Below are 26,925 nucleotides of genomic sequence, written 5' to 3' on the forward strand. Positions count from 1 at the left end.
AAAATCAACATAAAATAAAATGAATCCCAACATGTTTAAATAGCAATTTATTCGTTGCTTCTTGTCAGAAAGCAATGGGTTACACGGGATGAACAGGTGAACTATGCTGACATGGGTACACATACTGTACATAAAAACTAATTATTAAAATGTGGTTATTAGGTACGATTTTCAACACATCAACACATAAAAACAATCTTGCGCTACTGGACATGTTTGAGCACACAAGATTCATTGCCATTTCAGTATTGTTGCCAGTAATCCTCTGGTGGACACAGCACATTTTAGCAACATTTATTTTTTTATTTTTTTTGCGAGCATTTAGTCTTGCTGTGCAGCAGGTCAGAGCAATGAAGTGAAAAGTGAGTCTGTGAAAGTAGATAAACCAGAGCAGATCACGTCATATCACCACAGCTGCAGTTATGTGGAAAACAAAAACAACAACTTCTCTCTAAGGGCGAAGGCATCTGCTTGTCGGGTGCAGACACATCTCAGCCCAAAAGTGCATTAACATAAAGATGCTTCACTTGCTGGACTAACGCGTGCGTGAAACTAAAATCGGAAGCAGACTCTGCTTCGTATTTGTGGGGTCTCCCTCTGACAATACTGTCGTAGGCACATGAAAATGAACAAGGCACCTTGAGTGTTTTGAAGCATTAACACTGTCATGACTTGAGCAGCAAATGAAACACAAGTAGAGCCCAGCTCTCTCTCTCTCTTTTTTTTTTTTTTTCTTCCCCCCTGGACACTCAAGACTTGTTGTCCATGTTAAAAGCACTATGAAGGATTATTAGGGCCACACCGAAATAGCAATTACGAGTTGTAATTTCATGAAGCTAAAGTCTTGTAACATGACTAAACTAAGGTTCAAACGAAAATACATTTACAAAAATATTTTGAGAAACAAAATTGAATGTTATGAGAAAAAACAGTGCAAGGCTGAATTGTTGAGAGAGAATAAACAAATAAAAACCACAAAAAAAAAGAGTAGATATTTTACGGGAATCAAATTGTAATACTCAGAGGGAAAATACGTAACTGTGAGGATTAAGTGTTACTATTCCAAGTATATCGGCATTCAAATGATGACTCATAGTTGTCGGGCGCTGTGTGCAAATGTTGACATTCACTTGTCATATTTTTTTTATATTCTGCCTTTATTTCCTCCTAACATGACTTTATCGTTGTAATTTCATTTTTTATCTTTTCACTGTGGCCCTAATAGTCCTTCATAGAATACAATCCGTTTACTTTTTATTAAAGACATTCATTGTGTTATTTTGAAAATGTGCTTCACATGAGAAACGCAGGGAATCACATGAGTTGGGATTTTCAGATGCAAGTCAAAGCAAATTTCATTTTGGCAGAAGTGGGGGAAAAAATTTCAATAAATAATAATCAAGAGCTTTGAGAAACGCAAGAGGTAACGTGATGTAAAACAAAAAAAAATTCTTTGAGGAAATAAATAAATAGAACATTCAAAGCTACATTTCAAATCACCTTCTTTCACATCCTGAGTACGTGTAGTTTCCTGGGCTTCATCCTGATCCCTGGTCGTGTGTTGGGCGGAGGAACGCAAGGAAGTTTGGTGCTTGGGGGTGGGGGGTGGGGGAGGGGAGGGGTGTTGTTCGAGGGAGGATGTTTGCTGGAGGTGGTGCTTTTTGTTCCTCAACCTGTCTACCCTGAACGTGTAGGTCCCGTCTCACCTGCTTGAGGCATGAAGAGAGCATCAGCTAAGACTCAGCTGCGCAAAGCCGATCAGCTTCACCTCGTCTGGGAGTTCGGTGTCGTCACAGCAGGAGGCCTTGCGAGGGGAAAGGGGGGATGTCAACAAGATCCACGGAGTCAAATATCACCAACAATCCTTTTTGCTACTCCATTTCAAGATAGGCCAGCACAGGGAGTTGCACAATTTCGGGAATTTTCAAAGTTGGAAACTTTCCATTTAACAGGAATTTATGGGAATAAATCAGGTAGTTGCAAAATTGAAGGCTGGCTTGCGATAAAACTTTTTCACCATGATGTCACACATTTCCCAGGTGCCAAGAGACAGACGGAGCGATCTTCGATGGCACCACAATGAAACAAACCCTTGGCTTGAATGAGGATTTTAGCCTTCTTCTCTACGGCCGTAGTTTGAAATATGAGTCGAACAGAAGATGTTACGTGAGGAAATTGGCTTCCAAGGGAGACGGTCAGCTCTAATTTACACTTCAACAGGTTAGTTGATTAAAAAAAGAGGTGGTGGAAATTCACATTGTGAACATTGCCATTGAGGATTTACTGGCAGACAGACAGACATGCGATAGTGAAAATGAATAGAGCAACACCACTGTCATCTACTAGCGGGCTAGCCATTCTGTTTTGCGAAAATTGCATCCCAACCAAATGTTTTAGTCCTGCCTGTGATAAAATGGAGAAAAAAAACATTAATTGTAAGACAGTCATTATAGGCCTTAAGATTGACACCAAAGAAATTGAACAAAATGCTCCAACGGCTTTCCACACTCCACATCAGCCGCAACCCTGATGAGGACAAACGGTACTGAAAATGATGGATGGCTAATTCAAGCTTTCCTATAAAAACGAGATTTAAGAGACTCTTCGGATACACAAAATAATATTTTGATTCAAATAATGTGCTTTCAAACTTCTCTGTGTTTAGTGAGAGTCAGGTCTTATCAGTCAACATCAGCCCTCACTACTACTAAAACTACTGTGACCGAATGGGAGCATTAAGTGCTCCAGGTCCCACAACTTGCGCAAAGATTAATTATTGTCTGCGCTTTGAGGGTGATGTGGATTAAAATATTAAATAGACTACAGCTAAAAGAAGCATGTTCAATTCAACCCTAAAACTAAGCAATATTATCTTTCTAAAGGGAGAATTCTGTACTGCGTATAGCTCTTGTACTGGACCTCATTTGACACATCAGACCGTCTCCCACAGCGACAAGGGGGTCACATGTTGTTTACCCACATTTACAGAGTCATAAATAATTGACATACATGTAGAAGCCAGTCACATTACCAATTTCATAAACTTCAATATGAACGCTCTTTAATGGACCATTAAAAAAGGGATGATTTTAAAAGGCTTCTATTCACAGCATGCAATTACTCTTTAAACACCCTGTGCCACGCTGCGCCTACTGAAGATCAAAATATAAAATAAAAAAATAACTGTCAACAGCGTGTAGGCTCTGCTAGACTATCGCTAATTAGCCATGTGGAAAATCAGTTAAAAAGTTCCAGGCGGTAGAGCATGCTAAAACATTTTCTTGGTCTTGGTCAAATAAGCGAACACATTCCTACTAGTTGATAAATTAAAGTAAGCGAATAATATAACTACCATGGTCATTTTGTGTCCAAATGAATTGGGCTGCTGATACGTTTGTCCTTTCCTTAAACCAGTGAAACGCTACGTTCCATCCATCCATTCATCACCTTCCGCTTATCTGGGGTCAATGTTAACAGGCACTGGTTTCTAATGTCACTAGTAATGCAAGCAGCACAGTTAACTAGTGCAGTTTTGCCTCACTACTAACATGTAGCTGTCCTACCAGTATAACAAAGTTGTCCTACTAGTGAGGAAAAGGAGCATCAGAAATGCTTAAATGGCTTTAAGCAAAGCCTTTTGAGCATTTAATCGATATATCCAGCTTAAGCTCCATGTACGATGGTGACTTGAGATACAAGTTTATTGCGTTCTGTGTCCACGCTCGTAACCTCACACACTTGTATCTCAAAACGCGTGATGTCACGTGATGCAATGCGGGCGTTGTCGGCCGCACGAGCGCGGGAGTATAAAGAGGCCTTTAGTGGAGCTGAGCTAACCATTACCTGTTGACTTATCAACTGCATTAGATAAAGAATCCAATTCACACTACTCACCTCCCATTCTTTTATTTTAACACTATCTTATAGCGTTGCCAGTAGGTTAATGTAAAGTCAAGTTTACAGTAACCAACACTATTGACAACCGTGTATTTTTTTTTAAAACTAGACAATCGCGAAAGAAAGCCTTTTCTAAACCTGTCCTTCAAAATTGGAAACCGCAACCTTTCCCTCGTCTTGGGGGGAGTAGGCGAGACAATAAGACTGTCTCCTACGCTCTGCAAAACTTCAAGACAGAAAGGTGCTTCATTAATTCCTTGCTTGTTAGGTTTCTATGATTTGGAGACAATCAAGGAGACATAGTAGGTAGGAGATGCTTTGCTAAATGCCCACTCGTTTTCAATGTTTTCCTTCTTAGTATTAAACTGATAAATATTCTTAAAGAAAACATGTTTGAATGTGATCTTCGTCTCAGACAAACAGACATTTTCACAACAAGGGGGAAAAGCGCATACTAGCATGTGGACCTTCAGGTAGTTTGTTGCATAAACTGACAGACTCATTTCCGGAATTATTAGATTATAAGCATCCCTGTGAGTTTAACAAAAAATGTTGACATGCACGTGTCAGGTTTCCTGATGTCCTCTTCGCAAATATCCCGCAGTCACATGCCCTCTTTGCATTTTTAATCAACAAGCTGTTTATAGTCACACACTGACAGGCACAAAAAACTCAGTGGGGTTGTCAGCCATCAATCATCTGGGAACTCACCAGCTTAAAGGTCAATACTTTGTAGGTAGTTGGGTCATCTACAATCTTTTGAAGGTTAGCAGCAACTGCAATTTGGAAAGTGCAAGACAACACAAATGTCAAGACACAAAGCAGGGCAAACAAATGCAATTTAAAAGGACAAGACAAGTAAATACCAGTAACCACATCGTGTCCATTGACAAGACCCGCGGAGAACAATTCCTGGGAAACACCATCAGCAGTGTCTTGTGAGGGAATAAGAACATAAATACTGCACATTTGTTTTCCGTTAACATATACAATATTGAAACATCCAGCTCCACTTGTACCTCGTCCAGGAGTGAATTCGAACCGGATGTCGTTCAGTTCCTTTTTGGAGTTCCTTAAAGGAGAAGACACAACACACATTCTGTGATCTGAGACAACACACTAAATATGTCCTCAATCATACTACACATGAGTGAATATAATTGCATTATGCACTATTAGCTTCCATGAGTGCATTAGAAACATCATGTAATTGGTGACAAACCACTGACAGGTGAAAATAGAACATGCAAGCTCAACCAAATAACTTACAAAATGGACATGGCAACAGTAAAATGGATGATAAACACTGCAAGCCACAACACATCAGCACAGATTTGTTCGCCACAGTTAATGGGCATACGAGGGCTGCATTGCAAGTCAGTGCATCATCATGGGAAATAATTCTTCTCCCTTTTTGTGAGACCCATGTGACACATGTTGCGATGCCGTTCTGAACATATCAGCGGGGAATGGTCATGACCAGCAAGGACCTGCCAGCCTTAACACTATCAGAAGCACTGACCTAAATTTACTGACCTAAAGCACTGCACTGCATTGATTATATTTTTAAAATGTCTTGCGTGCTTTTAAGGTGCGTAACCCAGTGAGTACGACAGGAGCTGCAGTCAGACAGTTAGTTCAATAATAGTGTCTGCTCCGTGCTTCTTGTGAGTGTTTTCATTTTGTATTTGTGTGTTTGATTGTTTGTCCTGTTCCATTAATGCTTGAAAGTGCATTGGCAGCTTTTTCCCCCCACTTAACTCACGTAGGGGAGTACCCGAAGCTTGATAAGTCACATTTTTGGTTGACAACACAAAAACAAAACGAAACAACAACAAAATCAACCGAGCGACGGTTTGTAACTGAAAAAGCTTGCAAGTTGATGACATCATCATTATTCCATCCTCTAATTGGTCAGAGCAAAACTTGTTCCTGCCAATTTGGACTAACAAAATACACCTGTGGCAAGCTGCACACATTAACAAAATATAATAATCAGTATATCTGGTGAGTATGATGTGCTTTATTTACATTGTTATGTTTTTGTCATGTTATTAGTTAAATATTGATTCTGAACTGCTCCATATTGTCCTTTGCACAGTTGCGTGCTGTTGTATTACGATTTGTAGAGCACTGATGTTTTCTAGAATGGTGATGTGGTGTGGTGCTACAGAGGTAGATTAAGTCTAGTACGTCCCTACTTAAGGCCCAGGTTCCAAATGCATTTGACAGACCAAGGTAGGCACATTTAACATGGCAAACAGACAAAACCTACCGAGCAACGTATTGACAATATTTTTTACACGTGGCCTTGAGGCCTTTTATAAAGGCTAATTGACAGGAAGTGAGAATGAGCAGGACTATTGTTTAAGGGGTGTCGTGTGCAGAAAAGAGACATGATGTTAAAGCATGGCACAACGTTGTGATATGTTAAGACTATTTTATTATTTGTAATACTTAAACTGGTGTATGATTGTGCAATAACAAGACAAGATGGCAAATACACGCACCCACCCAGGCACGCACATACACAACCTTAATTGTATTTCTTGACTGATTGCAGCAAAACAGAAAAGCGTTATACAGAGTCAATGTTAAAATTATGGATGGGCATTTGATTTAATTTCCTTGATCGACTAATGGGAAAACGAAAATCAACTGATTTCATTCTTTATATTATGTTTGTATTAAATTTCTAAAATAGCATGAAAAGCATTTGCGTGCATGTAAAGTAGCTCCGCTTCCTATTACTGATAAGGTTAATGCACAGATCAGCTGAAATAAAAAATTTGATACTACTGAATATCTATGGCAAAGTCTTCCAGTAAATTATGTATATCGTACATTGTCTGAAAATTAATTGAAAATGATTTCACAGCTTACTCTCACATTTGTCAAGTGTCTGCCTCTGCTCCCTAAATCTGAAAAATGCACAGAAATGTCACATCTTGATGAAACAATAAAATCAATTTGTATATGCACTTTTTTCTCCACTCTTTGAGCTGCTAATGAGAACTAATATCCTCAGTCCTAAATGCTTCTTCAAAGTCGTGACAATGTGACTCTCAAGAGGGCCTTAGTGCTTTTACAGAAGAAAAAAAGCCTGACTTACTGGCAAGTGAAATGACAACAAGCCAATTATACCGCGACAGTATCTCAGTCAGTCCCTTGATATTATCATAACTCATGCTAATCAACTGCAACTCCCTTAGTAGTTGAGACCAAATTAGCTGCCGATTTGCTCCCACAAACACAATTAGTTTCAAGAACACATTCTTTGAAAATGCTGTATTTTGTGCAAACCAACAGTTTTTATAAACATGTGTGTCCAGGTTACAGCAGGTAACCCCTGGTAACCCCTGGGCTTCCTCTACAATTGGGACTTATAATTACATCCATTTTGTTAATCAACAAAAACAAAGAATGTACATGGTAAACACAAAACAAAACACTGATAATAATTGTGTGATAATTTTGGCAATGGAGAGTTTTAGTATTAGAGTTTAGTATTTGAATGTGATTGACGTTTTAAAAGAACTACAAATCGAAACCCTCACAGCTTTAGGTCGCCATCTGAAACACGTATGCTGCATCAAACAGTGTGAGAAATACCTTTAACGATGGGTGGAGTCTGATATCTTCCATATAATCCCCAGAACATGAAAAACAATATTCACCTCATGGACTGACTAACTAAAGAAATTATTGCCTCAAGAATAATCGACTCTAACTAAAAAATAATTGCCTCAGGAATAATCAACTTTGATTCAATTTTCCCAAAACTTGTATACTGAAAGAGGCAAAAGTGAATTCAGAAGCAAAACAGAATTCAGAAGTAATGTGACCTATTGTAAGTCGGCTCAAGCGAAAGGAGTATGACGTGCTCATTTGTAGTTCATGGAATGTGAAGCATTGTGCAGAAATCCCATAATTTGACACGAGCCACATCAAACTTAAAAAATCTGAAAGGAAAACAAACCATGAGAAATATTATCAAGCTTTTAGATTTACTGCTAAAAGCACCCAACACCTGTATCCAAACGTTAGTGATTTTCCAGTGGCCAGTTTGCCTTGTCACGTCCTGATGAGTGCTTTGTTAGCAATTACAGCTTTCTCGGGGTAAGACCTTCAGGTGTCAGTGTGACCAGATTGCTGTGAACCATCAGTTCCATCAGGGAACCCAAGGCAGACATCAAGTGCCAGGATGAGACGCATCAACACCCTTGAAAATGTCCCTCATTTTGTGTTTCCACATCAAGTAACAAGCAGGGATCCTTTAAGCTACACTGCATGGACAAAAAGCCCAGGAAAACCTTTAAATCAATAAATGATTCAATCAGGGGTTGAGCTATAGAATTCTCAGAGCCCCTCTCACCAAGACATTTTGGAGAATTTGATGCTTCCAAATGACCTTTTTTAGTTCTGCATGACTGTTCATCAGAAATTTCCATGAAGTCATACTTGCATGAGTCGTGAAGAACTTGACAGCCCTGACCTCAAGCCCAACAAACACCTTTGGGATAAACTAGAAATTACATTGTGATCTGACAGTGACCATGCACCTCAAAATTGTTCTTCTGGATGAATGGACAGAAAATATCCACAGACATCAAACATCTTGCAAAATGCCATCCCAGAAAAGATTGTAATGTTAGCAAGGAAAGTGTTAACTCCATATTTTCTTCCATTTTCGTTTCTTGTAGGTCCAGGGGCCAGGTGTCCCAAAACCTTTGTACAAATAGTGTAGATGCGGGCAATCTTTCTGTTCTGCTTAATATTTAATTTGAGAACTTAATTGTTTGAAAGGTGACATGACAGGGTGCCAAATAGTGTTAAGTCAAATCTTCAGTTGCATAAATGTTTGGTACCATGCAACACAAAGACAAGGAAGCGCGCACGCACACACACACACACACACACACACACACACACCAAGTGAAGTGATTGTGATTCCTTATACAGTACGTCTTTTGGAAATGCACACAGGCGGGAGCATAAATAACAATCATCTGTCTCACCTTAGTCGCAGGACCATGTTCACAGCACCTTCAATGTATGGTGAATCCCCAAGTGGCTCCACCTGAATGAGAAAGAATGAAAGAATGAATTTGTACACACAACAGTCGGGTGTGTACGGTACTCTATATTTGCATTCTATGGTCTTTTAAACTTAAACTGTGTCATATTAATATCATGGACCTCGCATATGGCTGAGTTACAGAATTTGTAGATGTAGTGATCACCATTCATCGCAGGAGTTATGTACCAGACCCATATGTTGTGTGTAAGAAAATGTTATAACAAGGGGATTTTCAAAAATAATAATAATTTGTTTTATAGCTTTAAGATGAAATCTGCTGCTTAGAAAAAAAAACTGACATTTTTTCATATATGTTAAAACTGGGCGGCACGGTGGGGGACTGGTTAGAGCGTCAGCCTCGCAGTTCTGAGGACCCGGGTTCAATCCCCGGCCCCGCCTGTGTGGAGTTTGCATGTTCTCCCCGTGCCTGCGTGGGTTTTCTCCGGGCACTCCGGTTTCCTCCCACATCCCAAAAACATGCGTGGTAGGTTAATTGAAGACTCTAAATTGCCCGTAGGTGTGAATGTGAGTGTGAATGGTTGTTTATATGTGCCCTGCGATTGGCTGGCAACCAGTTCAGGGTGTACCCCGCCTCCTGTCCGATGATAGCTGCGATAGGCTCCAGCGCCCCCGCAACCGTTGTGAGGATAAGCGGCTCAGATAACTGATGGATGGATGTTAAAACTGTCTCTCACAGGGGGACACAGCAGTCTTGCGCAAAAGAAGACTACTGTAGTTTCTTGGCTGGATTATTTGATTCCGGTTAGCAGCAAAAATTGTCCTAATCGCAGAGGCTGCATGGCTGAGCTTGGAAAACCACCGCAAACATCACGTCATCGTTCTCATCGAGTCGTCAGGTAAGTTGATCACCTCTCTTATATTTTTAATTGATTGTACACTGCAAAACATACAACATCAAACGGGTAACATTTAATGTAACATTGTGCGCTAGCGGCTGCAGTTGAGCACGACAAATCTTGCTAACATTTGAACACTTCCATACCCTACCTTTAAACCTTAAAATACCCCTCTCACACACTGCAATCACATCGAATCCCTTTAAACACAAGTTTTAAACAAACTGTAAATGTATTTCAACACAAAAACATCTTCCGTAGCATACAAATCTGCAGTTTAGTGGGAGCAAAATAGATGAACCATGATATAGCGAGGAATTACTGTACCATATTTCCTAAAATAGACCCTGTGTCCCAATTATAATCGTCGGGTGCATCGTCCAGTTCCACACCTCAAACAAATGCCTATGTAGCTGTAACCTTTAACATGACATCTGATACCTCGGTGTGTCACGGTGGGAATATTTATCACAACACAAATCTGCGTCAGACACCAGCATCTGTAAAGCTGAAGTTTAAGGTGGAGTTTCAAACAACAAATTACGGACATTTCAACAAAGAACGATCTGATAGCGTGAGCCTTGCTGGAGGCAGGGACAAAAACTTTAGCTAGAAGTTAAACATTTTCTTTTTGATCTTTACAGTTTATTATCATGTATGTTACGTCATGTATGGAACATTCTAAAACATATATTGTCGCTATCGGGCGGAATCCTTGCATCTCCAAAATCAGGAAATGAAAAAAGGCCATCTTGCTTGAATTACCAATTTGGTGTTAGACCTTATGTTGCTATCAGATACCGCTGTGCACCAAGATCAACTCAACGCCAACCCAAAATCATGTTCAATTGCTAATTTAATATGTTAAAAAAAACAGCAAATTTATTATGTCATTGATTAAAATGGTACAAACAGGGGCAGCTGTCCACGTCAAAGTTGACCCCCCGACCAGACAAAAAGCCGTTAATATTTCACAAAAGCAAATGACTGTGCTTAAATCATCTTCCCACCCTCTTTTTAAAAGGGTGGGAAGATGATGCAATAAAGAAAACGATAAACTGAGTTCACTCAGTAGTGTACTGTAATAAGCAGAAATGAATCAGTATGCACTTATCTTCGTGGTTCTTCTGCAACAAAGCATTACTGCTATCCATTTTCAACAAAACATGCTCACTCAAATGTATCTAACCTAAATAGTTGCACTCATCTAAAAAAAACATTTCAGACTTTGGACATCGCCTGAAAAATGCCGTACATTGTACTGTTAGTTTTCTGGCTCTTATCAAAGCGACATCAAACAATGGTGTTTTATTTACAGCAGGGAAAGTTGAGACCAAGGAATAACCACAACACATAAAGTACTAAATGGGGCTTACTGCGCAGCTCTAAATAATAGTATTAGAGGTAGAAAATGCCATGTGATGGGTGGTTAATGGCTGATTGGAGCACAAGACGCCACCCCAGCCTGCTTTGGTGCATTTTGAAAATGATAAAGCCTTTGGAAATGGGTTACAATAGCGGTGAGAATGCAATAGCAGTGAACTTCTACAGGCAGGGACTGAGCAGGCAGAATCAAACAGACTGTGACTTAAAACAGTTGAGTACATCCCTCCAGGAGACACGCATGCACATGTTAATGTATGCATAAATTCACACAAAGGCTCTCAGACAATACGTGTGGCGCCAAGGTCACTGACTCATAACAAATGGGTGCAGCTGCTGAATGCTCATATTCCTCACCTGGGGATGCTGGATGGATAACCCATCAAGAGGAACATTCTTGACATTCTCCTCATTCTGCAAGCAACAAAATGAGAGGTATAGCTGTGAAAATATTATTACACACCAATCAAGTTAGGGCTCATTCCATAAAGACAACACAGTAAACGTAAATTGGCAGAAATCAAAGAGCAGCGATGTGCTTGTTAGATTCGAACACCAGCTTGGCTGCTTTGAGTTCAACCGAGGTCAACAAATTCCGTCGAAATAGGAACGATAATTGCATTTACAAAATCATCTTTTTCCAAGTGCTGTCACCGCGCAGAATTAGTACGGAAAAAGCAGACTTATTCCTCATATATGTCGTCTTTTCACCAGAATACAAAGCAGAGTGCCTTTTTATAAAGAGAGAAAAAAAGAATAAACTCACTTCTTTGGACTCGTCCTTGACCCGCCGCGACTGCATGGAACAAACAAGCAAAAATTCTGTTATTCCAGACTGGACTCATCTTCATGCGGTCATCAGTCCCACAATGCCTGCACATGTGCACATTGCACATGACATGAAAGACGGCACCAGAAATGCCACTATCTTTGAAATATACAAAAACAGCTATGCGTAAACACACACGAATTCCTTTCAGTTATCACATGTAAAGCATATTTAGGAAATAATTGCTGTGTTCCATTTCTGGAAGAATGAGGTTGAATGAGATACATTTGGCAAGGCTGTCCATGGGAGTGTGTATGGATTCCCTGTATGCACCATACAAATACGTTCATTCATTATTGTGCGTTATATTTTTGTGTATGAGACATGGAGATTATTCTCAGGAGTACAGCATATCTGTGTGGTCACTTATTGTTTCCAATTATTACCACTGACAAGGAGGTTATAATTTCATCTTGATGGGTTTCTTTGTCGGTTTGTTTGGTTGTTAGTTCGCAGCTTCCTTTGTGACTGCTAAATCTACTTACAATAATGTTCCACTTCCCAATTAATTTTGGTGGGAATTCACACAGTTAATGACCTAATTAAAACACATTTTTTATTCAGGGAGAACACTTTAAAAATCTCATCAGAGATGAACAAAATGGTCAATCTGTGTGCCAGGTAGGAAACTGTCATTTCAACTGGATATGATCCAGAATGCTCCTATGGCTCCAAATCCCATTTTGCATTTTCAAACACATCTGTCGGATCTCATCAGATCAGTTTGTAATTTGTTGTGCTTCTGCGGATTGTTAGCTATTTCTTTCCCCTGTGGATCTGGATAAAACTCCTTTTAGCTTATTAATTTGTTAGATTGAAGCCGTTCGCTCATTGATTCTGCAGGTGACAAATGTTAAATCCTTGGATAGTTGTGCGCTCTGAGTGCTCGTTTCCAATTTGTTAAGTGGATTTCAGAAGGAGATTGGATGCTCCTGTCATATTCGAAGTTGAATCCAAAAAACTGACACCAAACACGACACAAACCAATTTGCAATGTGTCCTTCATGTTTGTTTTTTCTCCAGTAAAATAATACACAAATGAATCCTACTTACCCTGCCCTGGGTTACCGCCGCCTTGCCTTCCTCACTGCCTTCGTCCAGCTCGTCGTCGCTCCACTCCCAGTCGCCATCCTCCGTCTTGTGCAGGTGGCCACTGGAACCTGGGACCCGCCTCACCTACACCACGGGAGCATAAGGCCAACTGAATACATTTGAATAACTTGATGGTTTTGTTTGTCAAAGCTACTCTTTCAAAGGCAAATATGACAACCATGTGTACAACCTTTTCATTCCGAGGGAATTCATTGCGTACTGTGCGTACTGTACTTCTTCCTACTCCATTTTGGACCGGCAGTACATGCTGTGTCAGTATGGCATATTTAAAAATGTATTTTTCATTTCTTTGTTTTTGTGTACTGTATGTTTGAAATCTAAAGTCCAATCATTCAATATTTAATAGCAGGTAAAAAAGCATGCTTATAATGGATAGACATGAAAAAAAAGCATAAATAAAAATAACTACAGATACTACAGGCATCATACCGAAAGGTGTTTTCATATTTTGCTTTCCCTTCATAAAAATATTAGAACACCTCAGTATGATGTGGAGCAGTTCTACACCACAAAAACTGCCAACCCCAATACATAATATGCATATTGTTACATATAGGGTTGGACAATCGACAGCATTTTCTTGATTTAATGATTCATTTAAGATATATACTTATAGCAAACTTATTCTTTTGCCTCAATTTCTTCCAGACTTGATCAACAACTAATTCTAATTAATAAAATTCTTAATCAATAATTGCCAAATTACGCCCATTCCTACTAACATGACTTTCTCTCAAACTGTGTGGGTCAATAATAAGCATTACATTCTGACAGTAAAGATATTTTCAATTGTCTTCATGACACTCTTGCATACGAGCTCATTATAGTCTCGCTAGTGTTATGACCAGTCAACAAATAAAACTCTTTAGAGTGGAGTTAAATGAAATGTTCAGTGTTGGCTATTTCAGAAGTAGTAAGTCAGTTAAATATTGCAAGATCATTCTTTGCCTATTAAGCTGCATGTGGATTCGCTTATGTAGTTGTAGTAGATAAAGCACAATGAATAGCACGGTGTAAGTGAAAACTCAATGAATGGAAGCCATTATCAAATATTCAACCCAGGCCATTACTAACCTACATTCTACCGCTACATAAAATATAACAGAACAACGCAGATAAGGTTTGGCTATGATTTCAATTCAAGAGGAAAGAAATGCAAGCAGCAGTTGGCTCATAAAGCAGTGTGAGGTACAATCAGTTATGGGATCACTCCAGTGTTACAGGCAGCACACAAAATGGGAAGCGACGAGCAACGGCTCTAGGCAACGATAAAGTTAAAGAGGCACTACCCCTCTGCTGCTGCCAGCTTTAGTTTCCAAACCTGACATAGAACCCAGAGTCCCCCAGTTCTGCTCTGGCTCCTTGATCAAAACAGACACAGATCAAGTCTCAGTGGCCAATCCTGACTGACATGCACATCATTTAAAAAATCACACTCCAACAAAAACACAAGCGTTCTCATATCACGTTTGAACAATTGGTAGAAATTTGTGACAGAATTTGTTGAATACCTTTATGAGTAGTGAAGTTGTCTTACGGTCATTTAATTAACATGCGTCAAGGCAGCCTTAAATGAATGAATTGGTGTAAGGCTGCCCTCTACTGGTTATTCCCCCCACCCCACACGAAAACACCCTTCGCAATTGCGCTTGAAACTGGTGATTTCCACTCCCCATATCAGACATAATCCCTAAATTAATTAAAGATGTAGCAAACATTTTTGAATGGCTATACTTTAAAATCCACTATAATATTTTGTTTTCATTCTGTGTTTCTGTCTCTAACCATTAAGCAAGCAGAAGCATATAGAGAATGTCTGTCCTGAGACCCCCTATGCCACGTTTTCCCCAAGAATAGCAATGTGTGTGTTATGAATATAGAAATCCAAAACAGAGGAGGGCAGACCACACAAAAAAGTGTCTTGTTCACGCCTCGAAGCTAAGGACATTCAAGGTGCTTGTGTGAATGGCTAAACTGAACAGGTTTGGGAGTAACTGTACGGATCACAGAGGTCAAACCATTCTAGGATTGTAGTGTTAAAGGGCAACGCTTGTCACTGCAAGCGTTGAGAAATATTTGCTGAGTATGAAATGTAGGCGGCAGCATTTGTCAAATCAACAAAAAACGACAATGTCATGAACTTTGTCTTTGACTCATTGGAGCTACAAAATCTACACCGTCACTCTAAGGAGGGCGATATTATTGGGCGATATTATTTTTTAATCCTATATACCAGGAGGGCAAGACAATGTGGCTGCAAATAACGATTATTTTAATAATAAATTTATCTGTTAATAATTTCTTTCGATTAATCAGATTTTTTTTTTTTAAATGTGTTCTTTAACTGCCCATGCTCTCCTCTCTGCATCTAGGTCCAACTCATTACCAGACTCCTGACACAAGGTCTCTAATCGATTAATCAACTATCAAAATAGTTGTTGATTAATTTGATAATCGATTAACTGATGAATTGTTGCACCTCTACAAGAAAGCCTTTCAGGGGGTGTGAAAACTTGATTAGGCAACAAGCCTTTTTAGAGGGGCATGGGCCAAAAGAGAAGCTATTAAATGTTGATGAGGATATGGACAGAGGTTCATTGTCATTAATGAGAGAATCCACCCCGAGAATCAACAGTCTCACCTGTCTGTCCATCATCCTGTAGAAACCAGGATATAGCTTGCTAACGAACAAACACAGAAACATACATACTTTTCTTGTTTTTGTTTGTTTTTTTGTTGTTGTTTTATTCTGATTTTGGCTTTGGTCGTAACTTGATCTCGAGTGTGTTGATATTATTTAATTGTGACAGGATACAAATCCTGTAAAAGGTTGCACGCTGTACATCTACCTCAGAGTTATGAGGTTCTAGATTCGATTCTTGGCTCCGGCCTTGCTGTGTGGAGTTTGCATGTTCTCCCCTTGCTTGTGTGTCTTTTCGCCAGGTTCTCCAGCTTCATCCCACGTTCCAAAAACATGCATGTTAGCTTCATTGCTTTAAATTGTTCATACTTTAGGTGTGAATGTGAGTGTGAATGTTTTATTTGCCAAATGTGACCTACGATGGCTGGCTACCAGTCCAGCGTGGACCTGCTGGGATAGACACCATCTCACCCACGAACTTAATGAAGAAATGTGCTACAGAAAATGGATGATGGATTGAAATCCTGTGCGTATCCCACAAAATATCAATGAACAAAACTGCCATTTTTGCACGGCAGCAGTTCTAACGGTTGCCCCTCCTGTTAATTGACTTGTCCGAGTTCTTGTCATCCACAATAGCTACAATGCTCTCCAGGATGCCCTCCATTTACTCTGAAACATGTCAGTGTTTTTCCATCCCTGCACTTACCCACTCTGCCTCCCGGCAATTGGCCTCTACTGACCGACAAGGCGAACTCTTAGATAAAGCCAATATTATGTCAGCTGTTTCTGAAAACTGCACTTCCCCACAGCAAAGAACCAAGATCAATTTACCAAGCTTCTTTTTCCATAGTCAATCATTTCACTTAAACCTATTTTTCATGCAGAGCGATACACTGGGGGTAAAAACACATCAGTAGAGCTAAACTCTTTTGCGACACAAGCCCATATTTTCCCTTTATTGACAAAACAGTTTGGGCATTAAGTGTTTGAGGTGTTGCAAAAGTCTTGCGCATCACTCATGTTGACTGTAAATGCAACATTGTGATGGAGTGACTCCACTCGATCCCAGCACTCGCATACAGTTTGTTATGTTTAGTCAATAACAGTTATTTTACAGAGAAGTGCAAGTGTCAACATACCTTCTTTGCTCTCTGGGATATCTTTGGTGCACGGCACAGTAGCTTTTCAACCAGATAGTCTTTGTTCTGTGAGACAAATGCATCAAGTGAGACAAGACCATTTATAAATTGGGTAATGGAAAAACTGAAAAGTAGTATTTTGGATCTTAATCGCATCCTTTTGAAATCATCATGGTTAGTGGATGTGAAAAGACCAGAGAAGGATGTTCTTGAAGTAAGAGGCAATGGAATTTAGCAAGCTGCAAAGTTGAAGGTTTTTGCATTACTATTTTAACATTTGAACTTCAGCACCAAATTATACCTTGTTTGCTCTGGTTTCATATTTTAAACTGCTTTACCCATACTGTTATTGAGCCATGTAATGATATAGCATCTTAAAAGTTGATTTGATTTAAATTGCCATTATTTTCTCTGGAGCACTTGACACAGGATTGGTGGAGACTAAATAGGTAATTATATTACGTAATTACAAACTAAAACCAGGAACAATATGGCTACTAGCATAATATAATAAAAGCAAATAGGGACAATAAACTTTGTCGGGAGGAGAAATAAATAAATACCTTAGCCTTTTGGAAAAATTTACTCTTCAAGAGCTCTGCAGCTGCAGGTCTGCAGAGAAGAATTGTTTGAACGTATTAAGGGAATATTTTACAACAGGAAAAACATTTCTATTAATTAAAATCCTTCCTCAGAGGCTTTCACTTGATAACTAAATGTGAGACTAACCTTTTGGCAGGATCCTTCTGAAGGCACATAGTTATTAGCTTCCTAAACGATTTGCCGTATTTTTTTAGCATTTCCTTGTCCTCAATACCAGTCTCCAGAGTGGGTGGATCGTTCTGCAGCGTCAACATTAAGACCTAACGAAAGGGCACAAATCAATTTCATCTGCAACAGCAAAAATTGTGGCCGATGACAACAAAGTTATAGCAGGAAACCGTTTTTAAAGGAACTGTCGTGTGAAGTAAAAAGAACAAGTTCCTCAAGATAGGTTTTTGTTCCTGGTTAACAAAGGCAGAATGTCATCTTGACATATAGTTGTTTCTCATGATGAAACTTCACAGCAAACAACATGGCATAGGGGTAAGGAGAGTCCAGTGATAGATTCAAAACACTGACCTTCATAGGGGGGTAGCGGTGATAGGGCGCAGATCCTGTCGCTAGTTCTATGCCCGTTATTCCGAAACTCCAAATGTCTGCTTTAAAATCATAACCTCGCACCTGTGGGTAAAGGATAGGACAAAATATTGGTCTAAGTAGCCCATTTTACTTTTTCAATTTTTCTTCACTTTTTGTTAGCCTGGTAAATCAAACTTAATGCCTCAAAATAAGCTTTAACTGAGTCCCTAAAATCATTCTTTAAGAAGCAAAACTTATATATCCACCAATAATTGACATTGTTACTTGTTTCAATTACTGTTTGAATGTTGGTTGCCCCCTATTGGTTGGTGTATACTATTACACATGAGCTGGTGAAGATTTGCCACAAACAGCAGTAGTTGAAGATGAAACTGGGATGTTTGTCAACACAAAAGATAATCACTAATATTAAGAGTTAATGTCATAAAAAGGAATTGGGATTCACCTGTTCCATCACCTCTGGTGCCATCCAGCATGGCGTGCCAACAAATGTCTTTCGAACTTTGTTTCTTGTCATATCCCCCCCTGTGGCTAGGAATGCGCTTACGCCAAAATCTGTAAAAATGATTAGTAATACAAAAACATATTCTTCATATCTGATAGAGTAGTGATTCCCAATGACTATCGTCAGGTAGGTGTTCTGCAGAAAATTAGGTTGTGAAACACTAATGGAGGCTTACAAAATATTGGCGAAAAATCACCTTTCTATGAAAACGTAGGTTGACGAATCAATAACAGCATTTCTAAATAAATTAGCTTGAAAGCAGTATTTAAACATCCTATCCGTTAGCTGTAACAGGCTAACAGATGATAAGAGTAGTACATGTGCAATGCACCTGCAATCTGAACAGATCCATCTTCTCCCAGGAGAATATTGCCGGCTTTCACGTCCCTGCGGCCAACAAAACACACAGGCAGTCAGTTAAATGGCGAAAACATGCGGCGCAGCATTGATTCTTCCATCCGTAGAAACGGGGCCACAAACGTCATCTAGACTGTTGCCCAGGGGGGCCGTAAAAAGGTCAAGCCTAGTTCCTGGTGACCTTGATGTTCAGGAAGTTTACGTCACAGCTGCACAAACGCAGATCAATATAGGCATGTTCACTTTAAACTTCAGCCATTGAATAGCCTATTTCCAGGAAGATATACTGACCGTATCATAACAAGAGATAGACATGAATTCAAATAATTATATCAATACTTATAAATAGTAAATTCTTAGTGTAGTGTATTCAGAGAACGAGTAAAACGTGTTACCGGTGAATCTGTCCATTTCTGTGCAGGTAGTCCAGGCCCTCGAGGACTTCTTTCAGAATCGAGGCAATTATTGGTTCATCGAGATTTTTGTCCTCTTCTTTGCTTGTGTGCTTTATAATATCCAGCATAGAGCCTATAAGTAAAATCAAATCATTCTCTGGATGAAGAACTCTATTACTGTGATAAAAAAAAATAAAAAACATTCCAGGCAAAGTTTATGCATTAGAGCAACCCGTAAGAAATGCAGATGAATACCGACTTGAACAGGTTGAGTAAAAGGGGCTGGAGTAAAATATCTCTCCCAAGTCAAAACTGAGCATGATTAACATTCAAAGAGGAGATTTCTAATGCTGACAATTCAAAACCCATTATCATCATCATCATCATCATCATTCGGCCCGTTGGGTCGGAACATCCTGAACAATACTACCCCTCATTTCTCGGTTCTGCAGTGCATTCTGAAATGAGATCTGGAAATGCCATTTTTCTTGACTGGACTGTGCCAGTTGGGAGAAGCGATGAAATGATTGCTGCCTTTGCCCACTGACAAATTGCTGGCATTTTGTTAACTCTTTTTCAGACTGGGGAAGTACACTTCTGCATGTCTACTCACATGTGGCATAGTGCCACCAATGAACGCCTTTGACGTGGCAGAGTTTAGTTAGTACACTATATGTACCATTTGAACACTGCTGTTGCCCTTTGGTTAGTGTTCGGGCTTCCGTAAGTAGAATCAGCCCAATCAGCCTATTAACTCATTCACTGCCGTGGGCGGTTATATTGGTCAAGAAGATTCCAATTGTTAACTGCCACTGACGTATATATACGTCAAGCAAGTTTTTAAACAGGTAGGAAGGTGGAAAAGGGTCTTGCCCTGCTTGTCTGTGAAATCCAGGTCTATAAAACACTTTAATGACTAACAGATCCCTGAAGATGGCAGCATTGCATCGCTTTGGATTTGACATCAGTCCAGCTTTTGAGCACAAGAGTAACGATTCGGAGGTGACTCTCCGGCTTATCACGTCAATTATGAGGGACAGAAATGCCGACACGTTGGAAGTCGGATACGTTTAGGCACCTCACACTTGAACAGTGTTAAGTTTACGTATAGCGGTAGGTAGTATAAAGAGTGTGAGAAAAAGATGAGATAGTTCATGGAGTAAATGACGAGTGAATGCCACTGATGTTTAACTCAAGCCCGGTGAGTCAGCATCACTCAAAGCGTGTTTCTTAGTTGTACAGTATATCTGTAAATATTACTTTACCATAAAAAGCCAGACTTGTTTTTGTTGTTTTATAGTTTGATGAATCACAAAACAAAAACTAAAAGAATTGCCAATGTTCTGCTTGACATGTTTATTTTCAAATAAAGCCCGCTTTCTCAGCTTTTTCATCAGAAACCAAAGTTTTTGGTGAAACCAACTCATGTCCTATTGCTCATTACTAAATAATGGAAAAAGGTAAAAAATAAAAAACATTTTTTGGGTGAAAGAAGAGTTTACTCTTTCTCTTTAATAGGTCCACTACTTGTCACAGAACACAATATTCTGTGGGTGTTGAAAGGTCAGTCAAAATGCTCTAAAACGACAGGCAATATAAGTAACTCAGCCTTGAAACAGTTGGCAGTAAATGAATTAAACAAGTAGCCTTTTGTCTCGTGTAGAAGACTGGAATGTCGTGTCTTGTTGAGCTTGCTAAAGGCTGCCCATGATGAAGCTATATGAGATTTAACATCCTTTTGGGAATTCATAATATACAATCCAAGGCTTTTGAAATCGTTAACTTGCTTTATACTTGCACCTGAAAGTGAACCTAGCTCAGGGAAGCTTGGGTTTGTAGAGACGAGAGGTGTATTCAGCTTTGCTTTCATACTCATACTCTCCCAAAAGAAAAAGGGCTTCTTTGTTTACAGCATATGAACTTGTTTACACAAGGTTAGGCCTCATATTCAAAGTTACACTTGAAGTCTAACTGTAGAGTATCTGGAATTATAAATCCAGTGTGAAATAATGCAAGTGGGATAATCATGAAACACATCTGAAATATTTTTTCAAGACCGTTCAAAGTATATCAGAACTGAGCCAAAATCATCTTCCCTGAATGTTAAGTATAGCTTAGCAGGTGAATCTTACCCCCACTAAGAAGTTTCATGACTAACCACAGTTCATCCTTCACCACAAAGGAAGTATAATAGGTGACAACATTAGGATGGTTGCATTGGCTCATTGCTTGAATTTCTTTCTGTTGGGAGAAAACAAAATATTTCATGTACATGTTAGTTTTTTCCCCTCGTGCTAATTCATAATCAACCATGTTGACAACAAACTGATTGTAGTTTAACAAAGCGGAACCTTGCTTTTCGTGATTAATCTGTTCCACAACGTCTGACTAAAACCGAATTGTACAAAATTCAAAGCAATATTTCCCATAAGAAATAATGAAGTGGATAAAGTAACATTTAACATCAATTTTACCTTGACTAAACACTCTTAATGTCGTACACATTGAGGAGGGGAGAGGGGAGTTTTTTTCTTGAATTCCAAAGTGTTTCTCGCCTTCTTTGTCAAATGGCACTTGGAACTTTGGCGTATTGTGAAAAAGTGTTCAGCAGATGGCAAGTGGTATTCCACAATGAAAGCTTTGAATAACAAGTCAAGGCATCCCGGTTTGCTCGACAACAGTCGGAGAAGTCGGGCTAGCATTAACGGATCATCCTGTCAGACAAATCAGGCTCTTAAAATAAAAACAATACCAATATAACAGTTTCACCACATTTTTGGGAGCTCTATGGTGGCTTATTTAGCTGTCACACTCAAATTACTTTGACTTGTTTAGTGAGTGTGACTTAAATAAGCCACCATATCGGCCAAGAAACTGTGGTGAAACTGTTATCATAGTGCATGCTTTTACTTTGAAGGTCTGAGTTTTAAAAGATGTGTTATGCAGATGATGCCTGAAAGTTGCAGAGAAGACCGGGAGGGTTGTTGCTTTGAGTTGTTACAGTTTTTCACAGTCGCTTTCTTCACATCCTTGTGTCACTTGCGGACATCAAAAAAAGCAGTTTCTCATTTCTTTGAACAAGTTGCAAATGCTTTGGCACATCCATGCAAATGATTATGTACAATTCTCTGCTTTTTTCTACGTAATCAATTCCTGATGTCGTCATGTTGATCAAAATGTTTCATAGTGTTCTCTGTTGAATAGTCTCACCCCCAGAACATTTAGCCATTAATTCATCGAAGTCTTTACATCCAAAATGGATGAACAAGTTGTGATATGTCAAGCATATTTCTATACATATACATAGACCAGTGGTGCCTAACTACAGGGCCACGGGCCATTTGGTATTGGCCACCCCCCAACCCCGCCAACTATTGTACTGCATTAGACTTTCCATCAGACTTTTTCTCCCAGGTGAATCTAGACATTCTCTAACAAAGGGAAATGTGTGAAGCATAATATCAACCAATGATTCTCCAGCTTTCTGAATTAGCTCATCGCAAGAGAAGGTATTCATTTTGATGTGGATGAGAATTAGTGGCCCACAAAGATTGTACTTTAATTCCTACAGCACTGCATGTTCAGTTTTCCCTAACTGTAGTATTTTCACAATTCTACTTTTTTTCCCCCCTTTGTGCTATGCAGTGCCGTCATTTTCTTTATGTATTGCATTGACCTGGTCTGTCAACAAATCACTGCGCAAACAGTAAAAGTGTAGAGGTTAATCTTCTCCAATCTCTTTTAATCAATCTTCCACATACACTAAGGTGTAACCTACAATTTAAAATAATTTTAATTAAAACGTTATCTTAAGTTGACATTAGAACATCCCTCCAGAGTACACTGTTATATTGACAACATGACTAAGCAATTTGACTGTCTTATCCATACACAACGACACAAGGACTTGTCATTCTGATGGCAGTGACATGTTCATTGACACAGATATTTTACTTTTGAGAGACGAACTAAGGATTTTGAGCAAGAAACTCACTTTTGAAAGTAAGCCATGGTGTTTTGCTATTTGTACGAATTGTTTTGAGAAATGCACTTACTGTTGTGGAAATGTGGAAACGGATTCGAGAAGTGTACCAAAGTGACTGGGGAAAAACTGTACTATAAAGCTTACATTGTAGAATACGCCTTGCCGTCTGTTGAACCCTTTATACACAACTTACGCAATGCTTCGGATGAACAGGCATCGATTCCGGGAAATGAATGGCCGAGTCACACGTTTTTTTGTTTGTTTTTTTGTAAGAAAACCGACTAGAAGTTAGAAGGCCCGTACAAAAATTAGACCAAAAATGAATAAATAAATCATTGAAAAACGAATCACATGAAAACAAGGGCAGATGTAAACAGAGGTTCCACTGTATGAGCCTAGATGATCAGAGTGACATTTGGGGTGGGATGACACAAGCACTAGCACAATTAGAACAGACTTGGCCCTTATTTATTCTACTCACCAGTAATTCATCCATGCTGGTCTGGCATTTTTCCAGGTTGATTCTCTTAATGGCAACACGCTCCTGTCTGGGGGAACACAGGGCTGCCTGCACCACCGCTGTGGCCCCGCTACCTGAATCAAAGGCACCACAGAGGAAATTATGACTTGCACACACAGCTGGAAGAACAAAGGTGACATTTCCACCTCTTTGCACTCTGACTTTTTTGTTTAAAATAGACTAGGAAGTTCATTAGAAATCAGACCACGGTGAAGTGGTGAAATTCTTCACGCTGAGAGACACTGTTTGACTGTGACGCATCGCTTGTCAACTGTGAGTGACAGATAAGCAGAAGTATTGAACAGATGTGATCTCAGTGGTTACCAGTTGATTATGAAAACAGAGGTGCTTGGGAGCGCGGGAGTGCGCGTGGGGCAGCGAGGGGGGTCTTTCGCCCGCCCTTCCCGGCGCGCAGTGGACAGCTGTGGTGCTGTTGCTTATCTATAACGATAAGACATGTCAGCTGGAGGCTGAATGCTTCTGCCACGAGATTCTGGCAACTTCCGTTTGAGCTTTCAGCATTTATTTGAGGTGTTGTACCTTTTGATATAGTACATGAATAGCATTATAGAACAAAATGATGGGACTGATGTAATTGAAAGACTGCATTTCATACTGAGCAGATAGCTAATGTGCAAATTCTGAGACTGAATGCAAGAGCTGCCTTACAAATATAATGCAGTTTTGATGACGATTGTCAAATAAGTATATCTACTCACGGTTACAGCCGTTTCTTGTATTTTAACGGTCTGGTGTAGTTGCATGAAAAGTTAGAAACGTGTTATAAACACAGTATGATTCAGCAATGCTCTACACAACACAAAAACTGCTCAATTAATGCCTCTTATAATGTTGATTCTGATTTTACCTTTGTAAATGCATTTTTTTAATCTATAAATCTTATACTGGGATCTAATAATTAGATTGTATGGCTGTACTTTAGGTTGTGGTCAGTAGGGAATAATACTGCATCAGGGATGGAAAATCTAATTGTTACCTCAATAGCATAATTTTCATGTTTAACTTACTGTAACAATATCAATAAAATAATACCAATGTGCACAAACAACCTGATTAGCATGAACACTGCTTGTCATTTTAAGAGAAAACAATGTTATTTCTGTATAACAGTATTAATTGTAATAATTCACATTATCTGGTTGGAATCTAACCGCTTTGTCTCTGGTCGACAGTCATGTTCACACGTCATAAGGCAAGCACATTGCCCACTACGTTCCATCACAGATAACAATGATGCAATTTAACTTGTAGCATCTGCCCTCTATATTAGTCATCTAACATAGTGGGCTCAATGCCACGACTCGGCATCTGTGTGCCTGTGTGTATGAAGTACCACGATACTAAGCGGACAGCGAAGGCAACGTGCCACGTTCAAGTACGGACCGTATTTTACACAGGCAATGTAAACCGGTAGCCTGTTGTCAATGAGTTCACATCCGCAGTTGCTATTTCACGTGTAAGGGGGGGGGGGGGGGGGAAGCCGGTGGGCCTTGCAGTTCTCGCTCGTAATACGCGGATAATAGTATAACGTGTCCACGGTAATACAAAGCCCCCGCCCATGACACCGCCGTGTACTAACCAATGACTTCCTGTAGCTCGTACGACTCCCTGGTAATTGGCCAGCTAGTTGTAGTCGGCGGCGGCGGCTGCACAGGAACCGGGGCTTCGCCTTGGTCCGCCATGATGGTGGTGGTGGTGTTGGTGATGCTGCTGCTGCGCCGGTTAGCCGCCTCTCGCTGACACGAGCGAGCGACAGACACCGAGAGAGAGCGAGCGAGCGAGTCAGCTTTGACCTCCCCTCCTCAGCGAGTGTCAGCTGGCAGCCGCAGCCGAGCAACCCGGAAAATAAAAGGGCTAGTCAAACCAAGCGCGTAGCGGTCTTGCCAGATCTGTCACGTTTCCGCACTTTTTTTTTTCCGTTTTTTTCCCCTGGGGTGGCACTCAGTAACTTTAGTAGAAGTACTCTGGTAAAAGTAGAAGTGGTGTAAAGTAACGAGTTACAAATCATTTATCTACTTAAGTATTTTAACTGCTTTACTTAAGCAGACGTGGGAAGTAACGCAGTACAGATATTTCACTGTACTTAAGCACAATTATTAATATATATATATATATATATATATCAATAGACTACAATCTACACAGAATGGAGGGCAATAAATACTGACCAAATGTACAAAACGCAAACACAAAACCGCAGCAGCAGTCTAAGTAAATCACTACACCGTGAGGAAGATTTTCAATGTCAATGTGCAAAGAAAAAAAGTGCTACATGTCAGAGCGGGAGCAACTGGTATCATTAAATTCAGCAACTTCTGAGTTGAAAACTGTACAAAGACCAGCGAGGTCAGTTTGTGTCCGCTCGAAAGGTCGAGGGCCTAAGTCAAATTCACTTCTGTTACTGGCCTCAGTTTGTGCAAATGGCAATTTCAATTCAAACGTTTTTGTTTTTTTACTCCCTACATTTAAAAAAGTATCCTTACTATCTAGTCCTTACTTTGACAAAATAGGCTTGTTGCTTTTTCAACCTCCGCAGATGACAATGTGATGGAAAAGATGTAACTAGAGCGCGGTAAAGTCAATCATGGTTGAGATCTGGGTTGCTTTTTCAACCTCCGCAGATGACAATGTGATGGAAAAGATGTAACTAGAGCGTGGTAAAGTCAATCATGGTTGAGATCTGGGAAATTTTGGGATCTTATAAGAGAGAGAGAGAAAAAAAACAGGGACAACAGCGACATGGAAGAATGTCAACTAGGGAGCATTAAAAACAATGACAACAAATGTGCAAAAGTTATAAAAATTGGTATTTCATGTTATTCATTGCAAAAGTTACTTTTTTCTTTTGTACTTAGCACATTTCAGTCTGCACTTTTACCTACACTTAAGGAATTCAATCACTTTACCACAGGATTTCTTTAAAAACAAGTATCTGTACTTCTACTTCAGAGTTTGACTCCTTCATGTGTATTATCGTATCTCATATGGCAATATAATTAACTATGATTATTGTGCTGCAGTTTAGTCAAACAGCATATAATAAACGTAATACTATAA

The 26,925-nt window shown here is 39.6% G+C and overlaps 1 protein-coding gene across 1 annotated transcript; it reads right to left on the bottom strand.

Moving 5' to 3' along the window:
• Nucleotides 1-31: 31 nt before the first annotated feature.
• Nucleotides 32-25,936, bottom strand: stk39 (serine threonine kinase 39). Its single transcript, XM_061691890.1, has 18 exons — nt 25,448-25,936; nt 23,809-23,921; nt 21,475-21,583; nt 19,343-19,475; nt 18,922-18,977; nt 18,531-18,640; nt 18,065-18,166; nt 17,672-17,805; nt 17,506-17,554; nt 16,943-17,008; nt 13,100-13,222; nt 11,984-12,013; nt 11,575-11,631; nt 8,916-8,977; nt 4,917-4,969; nt 4,764-4,832; nt 4,609-4,673; nt 32-1,804 (listed from the first exon to the last, which is right to left on the bottom strand). Exons 1-18 carry the CDS (start codon nt 25,548-25,550, stop codon nt 1,730-1,732), a joined length of 1,509 nt encoding a protein of 502 aa, XP_061547874.1. The 5' UTR covers nt 25,551-25,936; the 3' UTR covers nt 32-1,729.
• Between the last annotated feature and the right edge of the window lie 989 nt (nt 25,937-26,925).

The sequence above is a fragment of the Phycodurus eques genome, chromosome 12, assembly GCF_024500275.1.
Source record: "Phycodurus eques isolate BA_2022a chromosome 12, UOR_Pequ_1.1, whole genome shotgun sequence".
NCBI classification, from domain to species: domain Eukaryota; kingdom Metazoa; phylum Chordata; class Actinopteri; order Syngnathiformes; family Syngnathidae; genus Phycodurus; species Phycodurus eques.